Genomic DNA, 18627 nt, shown 5'->3' with positions numbered 1-18627 from the left:
AGTTAGGAACCAGCTGTGGAGCTTCTGACTATTTCCCCCTTGGGAGATGAAGTGTTGGCTCTCAGCGGTCACTTTCAAGCACTTTGTTTTTTTGGTTTTGTTTCTGGCCCACGCTGGGTGGTGCTCAGGGCTGACCCCTGGCTCTGTGCTCAGGGATCACTTCTGACAGGACTCGGGGGACCATACGTGATGCTGGGGACTGAATACAGGTCAGGCACTTTTAGGACAAAGCTTCCACTCCAATGAAATATTGGACAGAGGCCAGAGAGATAGGACCGGGAGTACGCAGCCAGCCCCAGTTTGATCCCTGGCACTGCCTGTGATCCCTCAAGCCCTGCCGGGAGTGCTCCCTGAGCACAGAGCCAGGAGTAAGCTCTGAACATCGCCGGGTGTGGCCCGAGAGGGCCCCCCCGCCACACTGCCAACATATTGGGCAGAGCTGCAGGCTGAATCCCGGGATCGGGGGAGCTGCCCAGTAGACAGGCACTGGGGAACTGTGGGGGGGGAGGGTGCAGCTGCGTCCTTATACCCCAGGGATTACGAGCGAGCGCCTGTGCAGTGAGCCGCGCCACGCCAACCCTCACGCCACCAATGCTTCCTTCCTAGCCAGCATCTTTTGGGGGCTCCGTGGCGGGGCTGTGGGGAGAACGAGGTGGTGGCGAGCCCACCTTCTCCATCCCCGGCAGCTTCCTCCCTAGTGGTGCCTGGCAGGACAGGAAGCGAGTATTTCTCTGGGCAGCTCCTCTGGGGAACTGGAACCCGGGCTGCGAACACAAAAGGATTCAGGGATTGGGCTCTTTAACGAGGCAGCATCTGTACTCAGCGCAGCCATTAGTTCCCCCCAGTCCCTGGGGGCTGCCAGCGCCTCTCCAGCTGGAATCGGGAGCTCCAGGGCCATAGCCAGCTGCACCCCCACCGCCAGCCTCCGCCCCTCTCCCCCAGGACTGACCACGATCCCTTGGCCAAACATAGCCTTTGGCCTGGCCCAGGCCCCCTGACCCTGGGACTCCCCAGAGTGCAGTGAGGGGGAACCATTCACCAAGCCTGAAGCATCCCACCTGCCTCCCACCCCGGAGTACCCACTGTCAGGTCTGTACCTCCGTGGGAACATACGGCTGATGACTAGAGTCCCCCACATCTGGCCGTGGCAGGCACGAAGACCCCAGAGAGTTGGGCAGCCTGGGGGCACACCTGCCACAGCCTTAGCGGGAGCCGGAGTGGAGCCGGGAAAGGCCTGGGCGCTTCTGTGCATGTTGATATTTAATGAGCCACATGCAAATGAGGAGGAGAAGGCACCACAAAAGCGTCAGGCCCGGAGGCTCTGGGAAGACGGGCACAAAGACTCAGCCTCGGGCGTCTGCAGTCCAGGACAGGCTTCGTGTGCGCGCACACACACAGGGTCGGGGTCGGGAGGGCTGTGCCACCCGCCCCAGGGAGCCCAGAGCTGGCGCCAGTGTCCCGGGCCCCTCCTGGGAGGGGACAACTGTCCCGGTTGATGGAGTGCTGTGGGAGGGCTGGCTGTCAGGACAGATGGTGCGCCTTCTTCCCGCACTTGAAGCAAAGTGGGTTTTAATGAAATCTGCGCTTGGCGCTGCAGGCAGGGGGGGCGCCAGCCATCGGGGCTCAGGCATGGTGAGAATCAGGGGGACCAGCCGGCTGCACGGGCCCGAGAGCTCATTGGTCGCTCTGCAGAGATCTTTTTTTTTTTAACCTTTTTTGGGTCACACCGGCAATGCACAGGGGTTACTCCTGACTCTGCACTCAGGAATTACTTCTGGCAGTGCTCGGGGGACCATATGGGATGCTGGGAATCAAACCCGGGTCAACCGCGTGCAAGGCAGACGCCCGACCCGCTGTGCTATTGCTCCAGACCTTCTGCAGAGATCTCTGTGGAGGTCCAGGGTTGGTGCTGATGGCCAGGGAGGCTGACTGCACCACACGGACGCAGGGGCCAGCAGGTCTGACCACTCCCGAGAGGCTGGTCATCTTCTCAGGTACAGAAGGAGCTGCAGGCAGACGAGGCGGGGGAAACCCAGGAGGCAGGGGGGATTTTCAAAGTCTGGGGCACAGGTGCAGGCCTGGCACACTGGAACCTCGGATTCCACCCCAGCACCCCCAAGAGTAGCCTCCAGGGAACAAATGAATCCAGGAGGTAAGGGGCTTATCTTGTGTGTGAATGCTTCAACCACAACCCTCGTTCAATCCCTGGCACACCATATGTTCCCCTAGCATTGCCAGAGGTCACTCTGAGCTCACAGCCAGGGGTGATGCCCCCACTCCCCGCCAAGTGCCAGTGAGTATCATTGGTAACCATGAAAGCTACGAAGCACCTGGAATCAGGCCTGAACGGCCAATCCTCATACTGGACGGGTCCGGGCTAGTCCTTCCTTTTCTGGGCCCTGGTCTGTGACACCCGCTGTATGCGTGAGCCTCACACACCTGCAGAGACTTTATTCAAATAAGTTCAGGGGCCCTGCAGCTGACCCAGGTTCAATCCCTGGCACCCCGTATGATCCCCCGAGTGCTGCCAGGAGTCATTCCTGAGTACAAAACCAGGAGTGACCCCCTGAGCATCCCAGGGGGTGACCCAAAATAAAAAAAAAATCAAAACTAGGGACTGGAGTGATAGCACAGCGAGTAGAGTGTTTGTTTGCCTTGCACGCGGCCAACCAGAGTTCAATTCCCAGCATCCCATATGGTCCCCTGAGCACTGCCAGGATTCATTCCTGAGTACAAAACCAGGAGTGACCCCCTGAGCTTCCCGGGGATGACCCAAAACAAAAAAAACAAAACTAAGGTCAGAGGCAGACACATGTGGGAACAGGTCTTTTTGGGACTGGCCTTTGTGGGCTACCTTTAGGGGTGCCCGAGCGGCTCTGGATTTCCTTGTTAGGAGTCAGGCAGCCAAGAGTTCTGTGGAGCTTATTTGGAGGGACTCAGTTTCTTTGCAGGCCCACCCATCTGGGGAGATGTTCCCTGCAAGTTCTGAGACCCCCGTCCCTGTGGTCTTGTATTTTGTGTTTTATTTTGCTTGGGGGCCACACCTGGTGATGCTCCGGAGTTACTCCTGACCCTGCCCTCTGGAGTGACTCCTGGCAGTGCTCAGGGGACCATATGGGATGCCAGGGATTGAACCCAGGTCAGCCATATCCAAGGCAAATGCCCTCCCACTGTACTATTGCTCCGGCCCTGTCCCTGAGCCACAGCCACTAGGCTGGCCCCTGCCTGCTGTGCCTGGCCGGTGCCCTGCCCTTACATCTTCCTTCCCTCCTCCAGGCATGTCCGACTTCCATGTGCACCCTCAGGCCGTCAAGGGTGAGGAGGGTGGTGTGGCCCGATTCCAGTGCCAAATCCACGGGCTTCCCAAACCCCGGATCACATGGGAGAAGAACCGAGTCCCCATCAACACAGACAATGAGAGGTGAGCCCACGGGGTGAGGGGGCAGCTGTTGAGAGTGGGTGTTCACGGGGCCTGCTGGGCCTGAGACCGGGTGTCCACGGCCTGCTGGGCCTGAGACCGGGTGTCCACGAGGTCTGCTGGGCCTGAGAGCGGGTGTCCACGGGGCCTGCTGGGCCTGAGAGCAGGTGTCCACGGGGCCTGCTGGGCCTGAGAGCGGGTGTCCACGGGGCCTGCTGTGTCTAGAACGGGCATCAGAGGGGGGCTGGGGAGGGCGCTGGCTCTGCAGACAGCCGAGCTTGGCCCAATCCCTGAGTGAGCCCTGAGTGCAGAGGCCTGAGCCCTGAGCCTTTCTGGGTGTGGCCCCCAGACAGAACAAAGGAACAAGTGTGTTTCCAGCGGCAGTTCCAGGTGTTATCTACCTGTGGGGGCTCCGGTGTGTCTCAGGGACGGTGGTGTCACGTGGGAACCTCTCGCTCTGCAGGTACACTCTGCTGCCCCGGGGGGTTCTGCAGATCACGGGCCTGCGGGCCGAAGACAGTGGCGTCTTTCACTGCGTGGCCTCCAACATCGCCAGTGTCCGTGTCAGCCACGGAGCCCGGCTGACGGTGTCCGGTGAGGGGCCTGGCCCGCCGCCATCCCCAACCCTGCAGAGGAGTCCGAGCCGGCCCCCCCCAGTTCCCTGGGAGTGGGGGCAGGGCCCATCCTGGGGGGCTGTGAGCAAGGCCTTCTCCCCACCTCTCTACCCCTGGACCTGCGTGCTGGGCTGGTGTTTATGGGGGGGGGGGCTGGGGCTGTGCTGGGTGGGGACAGGACCAGGGACTTGGCTCAAGTGTGGAGCTGTGACCTGTGTCCCCCCAGGCTCTGGCTCGGGGGCCTACAAGGAGCCAACGATCCTCGTGGGGCCTGAGAATCTCACCCTGACGGTACACCAGACTGCGGTGCTGGAGTGCGTCGCCACGGGCAACCCCCGGCCCATTGTGTCCTGGAGCCGCCTGGGTGAGCCCCCTGACCCCTGCCGGGCCCTCCCACCTCCCTGGACAGGGGTGTCACCCAGCTGGGAGATGGAGTCCTGTTTGCTCTCCACGGGGTGGGGGGCTTTTTTCCTGGTCTTTTTCAGGACGGAGAGGCCTGCGTCCAACCCCCTCCGTGCCTGCGCTCAGCTCATTAACTGGCTTAGTTTACGCCCCCCCCCGCCCCCGTTTTCCTGTCTAGCCTTGGCACCCCACCTCTCTTCACACCCCCAGGCCACGGCACCCCTGAACCTCTCTGCAACCCTCAGCACCGTAGTCTCCTTCCCCTGAATGGGGGCCTCAGGCCCGCTCTGGGCCCCCCCACCCCAAGTCTCGAACCTGACCCCTCAAATCCCCAGACCGAATCCCTAGGCAGCAGAAGGTGACAGGGTAATACAGATGGGGACAGTGAGCAGAACGGTCAGGGCCGCTGCAAGGGCGGAGGGCAAAAGGGTCCATTCATCCGCGCCCTCCACTCGGTGCCCTGCGGATAATGGAGTAGATTTCAGCACTTGAGGGGCTGAATGGGGAGCTGTCTCCCGCCTTCTCGGCGCGCTAATCTGATGGGCTGGGCGGGCGGGGGCGGGGGGCGGGGTGGGGAGAGGCTGGAGGCACCCGCGCGGCCCCACCATCTGGCCAAGCGAGCGTCGTCGTAGCCCAGAGCCCAGCCGGGAAGGGGCTGAAACCCATTAGGGACATAGCAGGACTGCCGGCCGACCCTCCCTCCTCCTCCTCCTCCTCCGCAGACGGCCGCCCCATCGGGGTGGAGGGCATCCAGGTGCTGGGCACCGGCAACCTCATCATCTCCGACGTGACCGTGCAGCACTCGGGCGTGTACGTGTGTGCTGCCAACCGGCCGGGCACGCGCGTGCGCAGGACCGCGCAGGGGCGCCTGGTGGTGCAAGGTAGGGCCCGCCCCCCGCGCCCCGCGGCCCCGCGCCCCTCCTACTCTCTGTTCTCAAAAGCCAGTCCACCCTCACACCCCTCCTGCCTCCTCTGCGCCATCCCACACCTCCTCCCCTCTCCTTCCCAGGAGCGCCTCTGCCCCCCACCCCCAAATCATCTGCACTTTAAAAGCCCGGGAGGTCTCTCTGGCCGGTGAGGGCACACGTGCTCCCCCCCACACACACACACACACGTGCTGTTTTCATTCACACGTGTGGCACTTCCACACTCTCACTTGCCTATGCCTTGGGGGGGGGCGAGTGTCATTTTCACACTGTCATACGCGTGCGCGCCCACGGGGGCTTTGCACCAGCCGCTCCCTGGAACCCTCGGGTGGGCGCTTAGTGTGGTGGTGGTGGGGGGGGAGTGTTAATGGAGCCCCGAGTCCCGGATTGGAGGAGCGTGGAACTGAACGGAAGGGCGAGAGGCGTCTGTTGGGGTGGGGGGCGCTCATCCATCTCCCGTTCACTGCTTCCTTGGAGGTGCAGCCAAACCTATTAGCACATTTATTTATTTAACAATTTCCTGAGCACGGAGCCCAGGCTGATTGCTTTCGGATACAAATGTCAGTCTTTTAAAACAGCCCTGAAAATGGGCCTCTCTCCTGCTTCCGGGGCCAGGGCTGGGGGGGCCCATCTGCAGGGGGCTCTGTGGGGAGGGGTCATGTGGGTGTCCGCAGCCCCCACCCCGCTGCTGCCTCCTTCCTCGCCGGGCTCAGGACGCCCCTGTCGCTCTGTGTGCCCCCAGCCCCGGCAGAGTTCGTCCAGCACCCCCAGTCCATCTCCAGGCCGGCGGGGACCACTGCTATGTTCACCTGCCAGGCCCAGGGGGAGCCGCCCCCCCACGTCACCTGGCTGAAGAATGGACAAGTGCTGGGGCCCGGAGGCCATGTCAGGCTCAAGAATAACAACAGGCACGTTGGCATCCGTGTGTACTGTGTGTCTGTATTGTGTGTGCGTGCATGCATGTGTGTGTGTATCTGTGCATTGTATGTGTGCAAGCACGCATTGTGTATGCATGCGTGTAGTTGTGCGCATGAATATGTGTGCGGGGCGGAGGCGCTGCCGTGGGAATGGGGGGGGGTCTGGGTGTGGGTCACGGGGCCGCCCCCAGGTTCCGTGTCTGCAGCTGAGACTTCCCGCGCCCCCTTTCCTCCCCTCCCCTCAGCACCCTCACCATTTCCGGGATCGGCCCAGAGGACGAGGCCATCTACCAGTGCGTGGCCGAGAACAGCGCAGGCTCCTCCCAGGCCAGTGCCCGGCTGACTGTGCTGTGGGCCGAGGGGCTGCCCGGGCCCCCCCTCAACGTGCAGGCCGTGTCGGTGTCGTCCACCGAGGTGCGCGTGTCCTGGACCGAGCCCCTGGTCCACACCAAGGAGATCATCGGCTACGTCCTGCACATCCGCAGGGCTGCCGGTAGGTGGCGCCCGTGCGCGCGCGGCTCTCACCCCAGCCCCGCCCTGCCGGGCCTTCGCGACCCCCGGGGGCCCTGCCCACCGGTGCAGAGAGGACCCCTCGGACCCTTCACAGTCCCCCCCTTCCCCGCTCCGCCTGACCCTTTGCCCCCCCAGACCCACCGGAGCTGGAGTACCAGGAAGCAGTGAGCAAGAGCACTTTCCAGCACCTGGTGAGCGACCTGGAGCCGTCCACCGCCTACAGTTTCTACATCAAGGCCTACACGCCCAGGGGGGCCAGCTCGGCCTCCCCGCCCACGCTGGCCAGCACCCTGGGGGAAGGTGAGGCTGGCTGGGCCACTGTGTGCAGGGCGTGCAAGTGCAAGGTGCTGGTGGGCAGTGCTGGCAAGGGGTGGATTCTGCATCAGTGTGGAGCTGTTTGCTGCTTGAACAAGAGACCCCCCCCACCCCACCCGCGCAGAGAGGAGGGAGGGAGAGAGAGAGAGGACAGAGAGGAGAGAACGGAGAGAAAGTGAGAGAGGAAGGAGGGGGAGAGAGAGGAGAGAGAGAGGAGAAAGGAGGGAGGAGGGGGAGAGAGAGCTGAGCTAAGCTGCCCATCCCTGCCCGCCCGTTGCCTGGGGAGAAGATACCTCCCCCCCTCGCGGACTTTGGGTCCAGCGCCGCCTCCCCTCTGCCCTCTGCCCGCAGCGCCGGCCCCGCCCCCGCTGTCCGTGCGGGTGCTGGGCCCCGACTCCCTGCAGCTGCTGTGGGAGGCCTGGCCCCGGCTGGCACAGCTCCAGGGAGGCTTCAAGCTGTTCTACAGGCCGGCCAGCAAGGCGGCCTTCAGCGGCCCCGTCCTGCTGCCCGGGACCGCGTCCTCCTACAACCTGACCCGGCTCGGTGAGGACTGGGCGAGGGGGAGGAGTTCGGGGAGGGGGGCTGGGCGGGGAGTGTGGCAATGCGTGGGGGAGGGCCGGGGAGGGAGGGGTGTAAGAGTGAGAAGGTGCGAAGGCTGAAAGCGGTGCAGGCCGCCCCTCCAGCCCTCTCCCCCCACCCCACCCCCAGATCCCAGCACGGTGTACGAGGTGAAGCTGCTCGCCTATAACCAGCACGGGGACGGCAATGCCACCGTCCACTTTGTGTCTCTCAGGGGAGCCTCTGAGAGGACAGGTAAGGCTTGGGTGAGCTAGAGGCCAGCCCAGCAGGAGGTCTCAGGAATAGGCGGCCGAGGGGAGCAGGAAGGGGGGGGCAGCTGAGAATACAGGCCTGGGTCCCAGTTTATGTGCTAGTGGTGTGCCCTTGGGCAGGTTTCTTTCTCCTCTCTGTCTGTCTGTCTGTCTGTCTCTCTCTCACTCTCTCATATTTGCAGGAGTTCAAAATGATATTCATAGCATCTTCCAAAATTTCGCTGACAAATGCATTTAGTCGCCGGAGCAATAGTACAGTGGGTAGAGAGTTTTCCGTATACTCATCTGACCTGGGTTTAATCCATGGGTTCGGTCCCCGGCACCCCATATGGCCCTCTGAGCCTGCCAGCGGTAATCCCTGAGTGCAGAGCCGGGAAGAGGCCCTTAGCATTCCTGGGTGTGGTCCAAGAATAAACAAAAACAAAATGTTCTGAGTAAAAAAGTGTTATTTCCTTCTGGCGCAAAGTTATGGGTAAAAGAACCAAAAGGGGGGCTGGAGCGATAGCACAGTGGGTAGGGCGTTTGCCTTCCACGTGGCCGACCCGGGTTCGATTCCCAGCATCCCATATGGTCCCCTGAGCACCGCCCGGGGTAATTCCTGAGTGCAGAGCCAGGAGTAACCCCTGTGCATCACCGGGTGTGACACGAAAAAGTTAAAAAAAAAAAAAGAACCAAAAGGTTGGGCCAGAGAAGGGCTTAGGGGTGGGATGCCGCGCTGTGAGGGTCTGCGAGGATGGCGGGAGGCGGGGAAGGAAACCCCAAGAGGTGTCATGGGCAAAAACACAGCACCTGTGGGTGTGTGGGCCTGGACCGGAGCTGGTGACAGAGAGGCTCTCTGGGCGCTGGTGTGGAGGGTTCACATCAGCACCCCCTGCACCCACCCTCACAGCCCTGAGCCCGCCCTGTGACTGCCGGAAGGAGGAGGTGGGAACCCCGACCTCCACCACCAGCATCGTGATTGGCATCCACATTGGGGTCACCTGCATCGTTCTCTGTGTCCTCTTCCTTCTGTTCGGCCAGAGGGGCAGGTGGGTCCTGGCTGGGCCCTGGGAGTGGAGGAGCCCAGGAGAAGGAGGGGAGGGTGCTCACTGTCTCTGGGCTGTCTTCCTGCCCCCCAGGGTCCTCCTGTGCAAGGACGTGGAGAACCAGCTGTCCCCGCCGCAGCCCCGGAACCAGAGGGAGCCTGGTCTCCTGGCGCTGGACGCAGGGGGCCGTGGCGAGAAGCCTATGCACACCAAGGAGCTGGGCCAGCCGCCCCCACCCGTGGGGACCCTGGGGGGACCCCCAGAGCCCAGCCCCAGCGCCGCCACGGTGAGCGAGCCTCCCTCCCCCACCTTGACCCCTTCTTCCGCCTCCCTTTTTCCCCATCCTTCCTCCTCCCTCCCTCTTTTCCCCCCCTCCTCCCTTCCCTCCTTCCCTTCTTCCTCCGCCCTCTTTTTTTTTTTTATTTTTTGGGTCGCACCCAGCGATGCTCAGGGGTTACTGTCCTGGCTCATGCACTCAGAAATTGCTCCTGGCAGTGCTCAGGGGACCATATGGGATGCTGGGAATCGAACCTGGGTCGGTCATGTTGGCTGCGTGCAAGGCAAACGCCCTACCCGCTGTGCTATCGCTCCAGCCCCTTCCTCTTTTCCTCCACCTCTATCCCCCCTACTTCCTCCCCTACCCTCTCCTCCCTTCCTCTGGGCCGGGGCTGGTTCTGGGGTCTCTGTCCCTGTCCCATGCCTGTACCTCCTTCCTGCAGGCCCCGTGTGAGGAGACGCCCCTGTCCAGGCCGCTGCCGCAGGGCTTCCCCGAGGAGGGGGCCACCGCCACCCCCTGCACAGGCCCGGTGGGTGCCCCTGCTGCCCCCTCAGCGCCCTCTGGACAGTAGCGTGTGGCCGCGTCGTGGGGACGCCCCATTCTCAGGTTAAGGGCGACACCTGTCCATCTCATGGGTCCCCATGGGGCTTCCAACGCCTCTGCCCTGACTGGCCTCAGGTGGTTGGGATAAGTGAAGTCGCCATGTGGGGACCCCCCTGGACTTGAGGGGACCCCCCCCGGACCGCTGCCTGTCCTGCAAACCCCAACCCCCATCCCGGGCCAACGCCCCGTACTGATACCTGGTGCCATGTGACTTGGAACTGAAGTAACATTTTTCTTTTGCAAAAAAAAACCCCAGAGACTTAAAGAGCCCAAGCGAAGCCGTCAAGGCCCAGGTCTCGGGGTCCCAGCCAGGGTCCCACCTCCTGACCCACCTCGGCCCTCAGGCCTGCCACCTGGCCGGCCAGGCCAGCACCTACCTCAGCCGGAATGAATGTCCCCCACAGCCCCAGCGTTCCTACCTCAAGGCCCTCAGGGGTCCCTCCGCCCCCCTCCCTTCCCCCACACGTCTGGTGTAAAAAAGAAAAAAAAGGAAAAAGAGAAACCAGCGCCCCAATTCCAGGGGTGAAGAAACCTCCTCTACCTCAGGGCCCCCCACTGCGGCCTGTGCCAACCCCTCCTCCCCGTCCACGGGGTGCCGGGTCCTTGTCCATGGAACTGAAGACAGAATCCGTCAAAGAAGACGAGAAAAAAAGCCAAAAACAGAGAGCACGCTTCGCTTATCCTTCCGATCCAGCCGGCTGTGGGCTGTGAGCGTCCAGCCGCCTCCCTCTGTCCAGCCGCCCCCACTCTGACCGCCTCAGCCCCTTCGTCCTGGCTGGAGCGCCCCAAGCTGCTCTCTCCTGCTCCCCCAGACTTGGCCCCTGAGGTCACCGACCCCCAGAATGTCCTGCGTGTGCCAGCCCGTGCGTGGTGGGGGCCCCCCCACCCTGCAGTGTCCTCCAGCCTGGCTCGCCCCCCCGCCCCCTCGGGCTGACCTCGGCAGGCAGAGCCGAAGCTATTTTTATATATGAGGTGTTGCAAAGGCCTTCTTTCCTCATGCTTGCTTCTCTTTTCTGTTATGTTGTTCTTTGAAATACTTAAAAAAGAAAGAAAAAAAATAAGGAAACAAATACCTATTTTTACTTACACTCAGAAACTCTTTTTTAATAGTAGAGGGAAAAAAATTTTTTTTAAGTAAAGAGATAAATGTATGTTCCTTAAGTCAAGACAGACGCTAAAGCAACCCCCAAACTCCTCAGATTCCCCCGCACCTGGAGCATTAGCCGCTTTGCTTATTGGATTTGTTATTTTCTAGAAGATCCGTGTGGATTCAGAGGTTTGTGCCTGGGGCTCCCCAAGATCCCAGGCAGCACCCCCTGCTAGCGGTGGCTTGTCTGTACCCCTCACCCTAGAACCGGTCCCTTAGCAAGAAGGCTAGAAGTCCTGTCACCTGGCCTGTCACTGCTCATTTTGACTGAATAAGAGTCCTGTTGCCGGGGCTGGAGCAATAGCACAGCGGGTAGGGCGCTTTGCCTTGCATGTGGCCGACCCGGGTTCGATTTCCAGCATCCCATATGGTCCTCAGAGCTCTGCAAGCACTGCCAGGGGCAACTCCTGAGTGCAGAGCCAGGAGTAACCCCCTGTGCATCTCTGGGTGTGACCCTTGATCACTTGATACCCCATTATTCATCGATTTACTCGAGCGGATGCCAGTAATGTCTCCATTCATCCCTGTTGTGTGCTAGCGTAGACCAATGGCATCTGCTCATTCTAGGAACATGCAGAGCCTCAAACCGATTATTCAGGGTCTTGACGAAGAAGTCTGACCATCTTGTAGGTGGGCGTCCATGCGATCTTTTGACGTCCCGTGGAATCCAGTCAGTAATGGCTCTAGTCCAGCGGTCATCTCTAAACCTCATTACGTCTCCAGCCCATCTGATTTCTTTTTGGGTGTGACCCAAAAAGCAAAAAAAAAAAAAAAGTCCTGTTGCCAAAGTAACGCTGAGTTTTAGGTGCCTCTGCTGCTCCCTGGGCAGCATGGGGGGCGATGCTATGTTGCCAGGTCCCCCAGTGGCCAGCATCCCACCCCCTCACTCCCCACCCTTTCTGAAGCCGAGAAAGGACATAGAGGAAGGAACAGCCGGGATCTCACGCTGGCTGTGGCAGGGTTGGAGTTGACACCTAGTCCAGGCTGTCCCGCATGCCCTGGTCTGGGGTCTGAAACCACCCACTCAGTTCCATGGTTGCTCTGTGACCGTGCTGAGCCCGGCACTGCCTGCAGGAATGTCCCTCCCCTTGCTAAGGAGCCTGCTGTAACCTGACTGAACTCCCTTTCTTGCCCCTCTCCCCTATGCCAGCCCCCTGTGGCCAGTCTAGCAGTGAGAGATCAGGGGAAACTTGAAAGATCACAACACTGGCAAAGATCTGGGCGTCTGGTGTGGGGGGATGTGCTTCACGCTCAGGAAGAGGTGGTCATGATTGCAGCTGTCTGGACCATCCTTGTCCTTTGTGATCAGTGCCCCTGAGGGCCAGGGGCTCTCTCAGAAGCACAACGGGTTCCCTGGGAATCTCTCCTGCCCTGAGCAGGGTCCCAGAGCTGTGGCACTTCCGTCTCTCTCGTGACAGACTCTTTGTGGAGTTTTCCTTTGCATGCATACTTCTCAAAGATCAGTCAAAAAATGGGGAAACGGAGAAGTACAAGGTGGTACCTGACCAAGCCTCCTGTACCCATTGACTTGCCTGATTTTCCCAAAAGCAAAAACTCAACCCTTTCTCTCCTTTTGTCTGAATCAGTCTTAGCGGTGCTTGAGGGACTATATGGGTTGCCAGAGATCGAACCCAGGTCTGCCGCATGCAAGGCAGATGCCCTACCCGCTGTATTATCGCTCTGGCCTCTTTCTCTTCCCTCCCTCCCTCCCTCCCTCCCTGCCTTCCCACCTTCCCACCTTCCTGCCTTCCTCCTTCCCAGCAAAGGATGGCAAGACTCTAAAATGGGAACCAAAGCAGTAGCCAGAGCAATGCCACAGGGACCAAGGCACTTGCCCAGCATGCTGTTGATCCCAGTTCAGCCCACAGCACCCCAGAAGGTCTTCTGAACCCCACAGGAGTGATCCCTGAGCCAGGATTAAGATCTGAGGACTGCTGGGTGTGTCTGATTCCCAATAAATAAAAGTAAATAAAACATTTAAACAATCCCACTGTTCCAGGCAGAGAAACTGGGAATGAAATGACAAAGTGACCCCAAGTGGTGGTGGTGGTGGTGGGGGGGGTGATGAAGCTGCAGCTGTCTTGGTCCCAGCCTGGAAGGCCCTGGAGCCTGAGAAGGCTGTGGCGAGGTGGGTTTTGCTGCCATCCAGCGGACTCAGGGGGAACGACAACTTCAGGATGAAGGTCAGTCCTGCCCTACAGAATTAACTCCTCAGTTGAAAGCAGTCCCCAGCCCTCCGGTGGGAGCACATCCTTTGGTGCTTGGGTGTGGTGTCACCTCACCCCCCCCTCCCCACCCCATGTAGTCCTGGAGAAGCCACTGGGGCTGAGGAATGAACTCAGACTCCCTTTTTGCCAAGAATGGGCTCGACCAGTTGCTGTCTCCAGCCCCAGTGGTACTGGTTTGGGGCAAAAATAATTTGCAGGGCAGGAATGGGAGACAAGCACTGAGCCACGGCCTCGTGTTACGAGGCCTCGTCCCTAGCGCCGCAAAAGAAAGGACATATGGGGGCCCGAGAGATAAGACCGCAGGGAGGGCTTTAGCCTTGTACACAGCTGGCCCAGGTTCGATCCCCAGAACCTTATATGGTCCCCCAAACCCCACTAGATTACCTCTGCTGAGGCTCAGGAGACCCTGTCCAGTGCTGGAGATTCAAACCGGGGCTGACCACATTCCCTATACTGTCTCTGCTGCCCAGATCTTATTTTCACTCTGAGCCACAGCAGTAAAAATGACTTGAGAAGCTTTGGAGTGACTCCAGACTTGGTATTCAGCCTCCCTGAAGCTCTGTTTCTGGGTATTGCCTGAAGGTCCTCATCTCAGGCAGCTGTGGGCAGAAAATGAATCCCTGAAGCCTTGGCACCCTTGCGAGGACCTGGCAAAGGCTCTGTGTTATGGGGTGATGCAGGGACAACCAAGGGATTCCAGGCCTGTCGAGAAGAAGCACCACACTTGGGGAAGGGAGGGGATCCCCAAGCTTGGGGAAGAAGCCCATTGTCCCAGCTCCAGGGTGACAGGTAACAGCTGGTGTCTCCTGCCCCCTGCTCCAGCTCCCCTCCCCCCAGTCACAAGTAAAGACTCCAGATTGCTTGATTAAATGAAGCAGATACACAATTAATTTCCATTTCAGATCTCACTGCCTGCCACAATCTTCCAATTCACACACGGGCCAACGCTGGATTTTCCAGGGCTTGCTGTAGCCTTTGAAGTGACCAGACCAGACTATTGATTTATTTCCAACTAACCTCTCTCTTTGAACCCAGAGAGGTCAAGGTTAATTATATAATAAAACACACTGTGCCCAGCTGCCCCTCTCGGGTGCGGGAGCCCCGACCTTTCTGAGGTGGAGTGAGTAGGGCTCGGATTTCTGATCTCTTGCTGCTGCATTCATTTCCTTCATCAGGGCCCATTAAGAGAAGAAAAAGCCCAGCCCCCTCATTTCCTTCCGAGAGATAAATTTTAATTTGCTGGAAACCAACAAAGGGGCCCTCAGTTGTGTCCAGGCTGCACCCTGGGTTTGAAAATTCCTCCACCTCTTTCAAAGCTGGCTGAGAGCTTGGGAATGCAGGGGAGGAATTAACCGGGGCTGGGGAGTTGGGGGTGTGTGAAAGCCCAGGGAAGAGGACACAGAGGGTTGACTGCAGAAAGCCTTGGGGCCACTAGGCACAGAAGGGGTTCGGGTTCTGCAGGCTGAGAGCACTGCTTGGGGTGAGCCCCAGCACAGCCAGCAGTAGCTCCAGACTGGTGTAGCCCCCAAGACCAGGAAAAGGGACCAAGTCTGCTTGCCTTGCTTTTGACTGACCCCAGTTTGATCTCTATGGTCCCCTGAACCCACCAGGAGTGATCCCTGGGCACAGAGCCAGGAAGCCCTAAGCACAGCTGAGTGTTGCCCCAAAACCAAAAAAAAAAAAAAAAAAAAAAAAAAACAGGAAGAAAGGAAAGAAGGGGTGGGGTGAGATGGGAAGAACTGGAGAGGAGGAAAAAACAAAAGTAGCCCTAGTTATGGGAAGTAGCTAGTGTTCTTTTGTGAAATAATCATCTCTTCCTACAAACTTCTACCCCTGGGAAAGAGCTTTACAAATGCCAAATGCTTTTTGTTGTTGTTGGGTAGAGGGCACACCCAGCAGTGCTCAGAGCTTATTCCTGGCAGGGCTCAGGGGACCATATGAGGTGCCAGGGATCGAACCTGGGTGGGTTGTGTGCAAGGCAAGAGCCCTACTCCCTGTACTATTTTTCCCACTCCCAACCTATGCTTTAAAAACATAAAAATAAAAAGGAAAGCAAAGCGTTTTTTGGTTCTTGCAGGCTGCTCCCTCTAATTGTGTGGACTGGAAATTGTACAGGAGTCAGGGCAGTCACAGGATTAGTGCCTGGGAATGCACGGGAGCCCACCCTATGTAGAATTCTTCCCAATTCCATCACTTAAAGAAAAAAGGTGGAGCGACCATTGAGATAACACAGTGGTTTAAAGGCTTACTTTGATCCCTGACCACAGTACGACAAATAAGTCCTGAGCCTGTGCAGAGAGTGGCCCTGAACCAAAAAACGTTGAAGACTGGGTAAAGACTTCCAGCCAAGTTAAAGTGTACAACACTGACAGTTGCCACCTACTACAATAAGTTCTTATTTTAACCAACCATATTAGCCTTACCGAAGCAAGGCCTCAAAAAATTGGGTTAAGACTCAGAATTGTTCCTCTCCACGGAAATCTTTAGTAAAAGGCGAAAGATTTATACGATCTGAAGAGAAACCAGAGCATACAACATAACCTTGTAACTCCGACCTCGAGTCAGGGGCATACCTAATACACTGATGGTGGCAGATCAACTCCGAGTTCGCGTGTGATTACGAGTTTTTAGACTGACTGATAAAAGTTGAGGAAATCTCAGAAAACCGAGATGGAAAAGAACTTTTCCAGTTCGCCGTTTCAAATTGGAGCAGGGTGAGGTGCATTGTGGGTATGCAAATAACCGAGTCGTATGCAAATAACCGGGACGCCTGCTCGGGCTCGGGAACCGCGGGGACCAGCGCGGCACCGGCGCGTTGGCTCGGCATGGCCTGCAGGGGGCGCAGCGGCCGCCGGAGCTGAGCGCTGTGCGGACCATGCTGAGCGCCTTAATGTACTGCTGGCCTGGATTTATTTTCTTTCCTTTTCCTTTTCCTTTTATTGTTTTGTCCGTCAGGTCACACCTGGAGGTGTTCAGGGACCCGAACCGGGCTCGGCCGCGTGCCAGGCAAGCACCTGAACCCATAGTGACCCTCCGGAGCCTGAGTTGGATTTTCCTTCTGTCTGAAATATTTTTAATTCTTGTAAATGAAGACTTTGCTATTAAATTGAAAGGGAAATCAGTCAGCACAAAATTCATAATAGTTTCCCTTCGGAGCTGAATAGGATAGGTGAGTAGGGAAAAAAAGCGTGATTTTTCTGCCCGGTGAAAACAGGGCTGCTTCTCCTTTTCTTTTTTTTTTTTGGGAACCGCAGCCTGTTCAGGTGGACTTCCCTGTTGTTTTTTTATTATTATTATTTTTCTTTTTGGACCACACCCATGATGCTCACGAGTTATTCCTGGCGGTGCTGGGGGGACCAATATGGGATGCTGGGAATCGAACCCGAGTCGGCTGTGTGCAAGGCAAACTGCCCTCTCCGCTGTACTATCGTTCTGGCCCCTTGTTTTTTGTTTCTATGTATTTTTTTTTTGTTTCTGTTTTGTTTTGGGGTCACATCCAGCAGCACACAGGGGACCGAGGATCAAATTTGGGAAGGCCTACTGCAAGGCAAGTGCCCTACCCATTGTATTATCCCTCAGGGCCAGGTTATTGGAACTTTTTTGTTTAAATGGATTCACTCCTGTCGCTTTCCTGACTCTGAAGGGAAAGTTTGCAAGATAGCAGGTCACAAGTTGGTGTTTGCTTTATGTTTTTATAGGTTTTCATCATTAGATTGATTTCTATTTTTTAAATTTAAGATTACTGCTATTCAGCGGTCGATTAAGCTGATTGAAGTAGGCATGAACTCTGCATTACTTTTATTTTTATTTTAAAATTTTAATTTTTCATAAACTTGTTCACAGTAATTGTTTACATTCAATATTTCGACACCAATCCCACTACCATTGCACCTTCTCATCATAACTGCTTTGAATCTTCCCACCAGCACCCAGCCTGCCTGTTAAGCAGATGCAAAATAAATTTATTTTGTATTGCCTGCCATGAATAGTATGAGGTGTCACGTGGTCACGAAAGTGGCTGCGCGCTCCTGGAATTCTAAAATTTTTATATATTTGGGGTCTGGAGTCGTCTCCGCAGCGTGCTGCTCTCTTTTGAGATTCATTTCTGAATCTCTGAATCATAGCCGTTAATGTGCTTAGTGGCGCCCAGAGGCAGTTCTTGAGCGTATCTGCCAGGGAACTGGAAGGCAGGGAGATGGGGGAAGTCACCCATCCCTGACTCTTTTATTCATTGGTCCTGCATACCTGGGTTTTTTCCACGCGTGGGGGACCTGGGACCAGCCTGTGAAGGTTAGCTGTTAAGTGTGGTGGCGATTGGGTTCTGGAGGTTTGCGGCTGCTGGGGACCATTTGGGACGGGGAGAGACACGCCTGCCCTCCTCCAAGGTACCCTGGTAAAACCAGCCTGGTGCGGGGTGGAGAGACATCTCTGTTCATGCTGCTCTTCTCCGAGATTCATTTGTGAGTCTCTGAATCCCGGCCATTAATGCACTTAAATGGCCTGCTTTTGATCTCTTTTGAGACTTATGGGTCTCTGAAGCAAGACCAATAAATGAGCTTGTATAGCTGAGCTGGAGGTGGTTTGTAGACAGGATTCCCATACACCTAACTTTTGGCTGTTGAATTTCTTGGGGAAACTTGGTCCCAAGCTGTTGGGATCTGGCCAGAGACACAGCGGCAATTTGGGGGGATCAGGAATCCTAGAGGCATGTGCAAGGCAAGTGCCTTACCCACTGTACTCTCTGTCTCTGGTCTCCCAAATTTTTTTGGGGGGGCGTCATAAGTCTTTTTTCTTAGACTTGTTTTTCTTATACTTGTTTTATACGTTGTTAAGCCTCACAATGGAGATGTTACTGGTGCTCGCTTGAGCAAATTGATGAACAATGGGAGGATAGTACTACAGTAAAAGGTAAAGGTAAAGGCCCTCCCGTTGATCGTCGATTTGCTCCAGCGGGCCCAGTAACGTCTCCATTGGAGACTTTGTTGTTACTGTGTCTGGCATATCGAATACTCTCGGTTTTCCACTTCCATTTGTATAAGAACTAATACATTTTCAGGCCAGAAAAGTTTATTGATGATAGAATATTTTTCTATGATAAATACCTTTATTGAATTAAAATAATATCCTCACAATTCAGTGAAAACTTTGCGAGTTATCAAGGGGAGAAGGGTGGTAGGATGGGAAGACTGGGCAGAGGGCCTTCTGGGGGGTGTGGATAGAAGGCACTGAAACTTTGGTGCGGGGCTGGAGAGATAGTAGAGCGGGTAGGGTGTTTGCCTTGCACGTGGCCGACCGGGGTTCGATTCCCAGCATTCCTTATGGTCCCCTGAGCACTGCCAGGAGTAACTCCTGAGTGCAGAGCCAGAGCCAGGAGTAACCCCTGTGCATCGCTGGTGTGACCCAAAAAGCAAA

The 18627-nt window shown here is 57.2% G+C and overlaps 1 protein-coding gene and 1 non-coding gene across 2 annotated transcripts in view; one reads left to right on the top strand and one right to left on the bottom strand.

Annotated features, from left to right (window-relative positions):
* Positions 1-10115, top strand: part of IGDCC3 (immunoglobulin superfamily DCC subclass member 3) — a 39450-nt gene extending 29335 nt beyond the window's left edge. The window contains exons 3-14 of the mRNA XM_056127952.1: positions 3277-3421; positions 3882-4012; positions 4259-4396; positions 5157-5315; positions 6103-6268; positions 6523-6770; positions 6926-7090; positions 7457-7648; positions 7814-7918; positions 8825-8963; positions 9054-9246; positions 9680-10115. Of these exons, the coding sequence (XP_055983927.1) occupies positions 3277-3421; positions 3882-4012; positions 4259-4396; positions 5157-5315; positions 6103-6268; positions 6523-6770; positions 6926-7090; positions 7457-7648; positions 7814-7918; positions 8825-8963; positions 9054-9246; positions 9680-9808 (1910 nt within the window). The 3' untranslated portion in view covers positions 9809-10115. The remainder of the gene's footprint in view (positions 1-3276; positions 3422-3881; positions 4013-4258; positions 4397-5156; positions 5316-6102; positions 6269-6522; positions 6771-6925; positions 7091-7456; positions 7649-7813; positions 7919-8824; positions 8964-9053; positions 9247-9679) is intronic.
* Positions 10116-15630: 5515 nt separating this feature from the next.
* Positions 15631-15746, bottom strand: LOC130036221 (U5 spliceosomal RNA). The gene has a single exon (XR_008794274.1). It is a non-coding gene; the product is annotated as a U5 spliceosomal RNA (small nuclear RNA).
* Between the last annotated feature and the right edge of the window lie 2881 nt (positions 15747-18627).

The sequence above is a fragment of the Sorex fumeus genome, unplaced genomic scaffold (genome assembly GCF_029834395.1).
Source record: "Sorex fumeus unplaced genomic scaffold, SorFum_2.1 ptg000063l, whole genome shotgun sequence".
In the NCBI taxonomy this organism is placed as follows: Eukaryota; Metazoa; Chordata; class Mammalia; order Eulipotyphla; family Soricidae; genus Sorex; species Sorex fumeus.
Note: the sequence above shows the minus strand (reverse complement) of the source record. Positions and strands in the feature narration are given on the sequence as shown.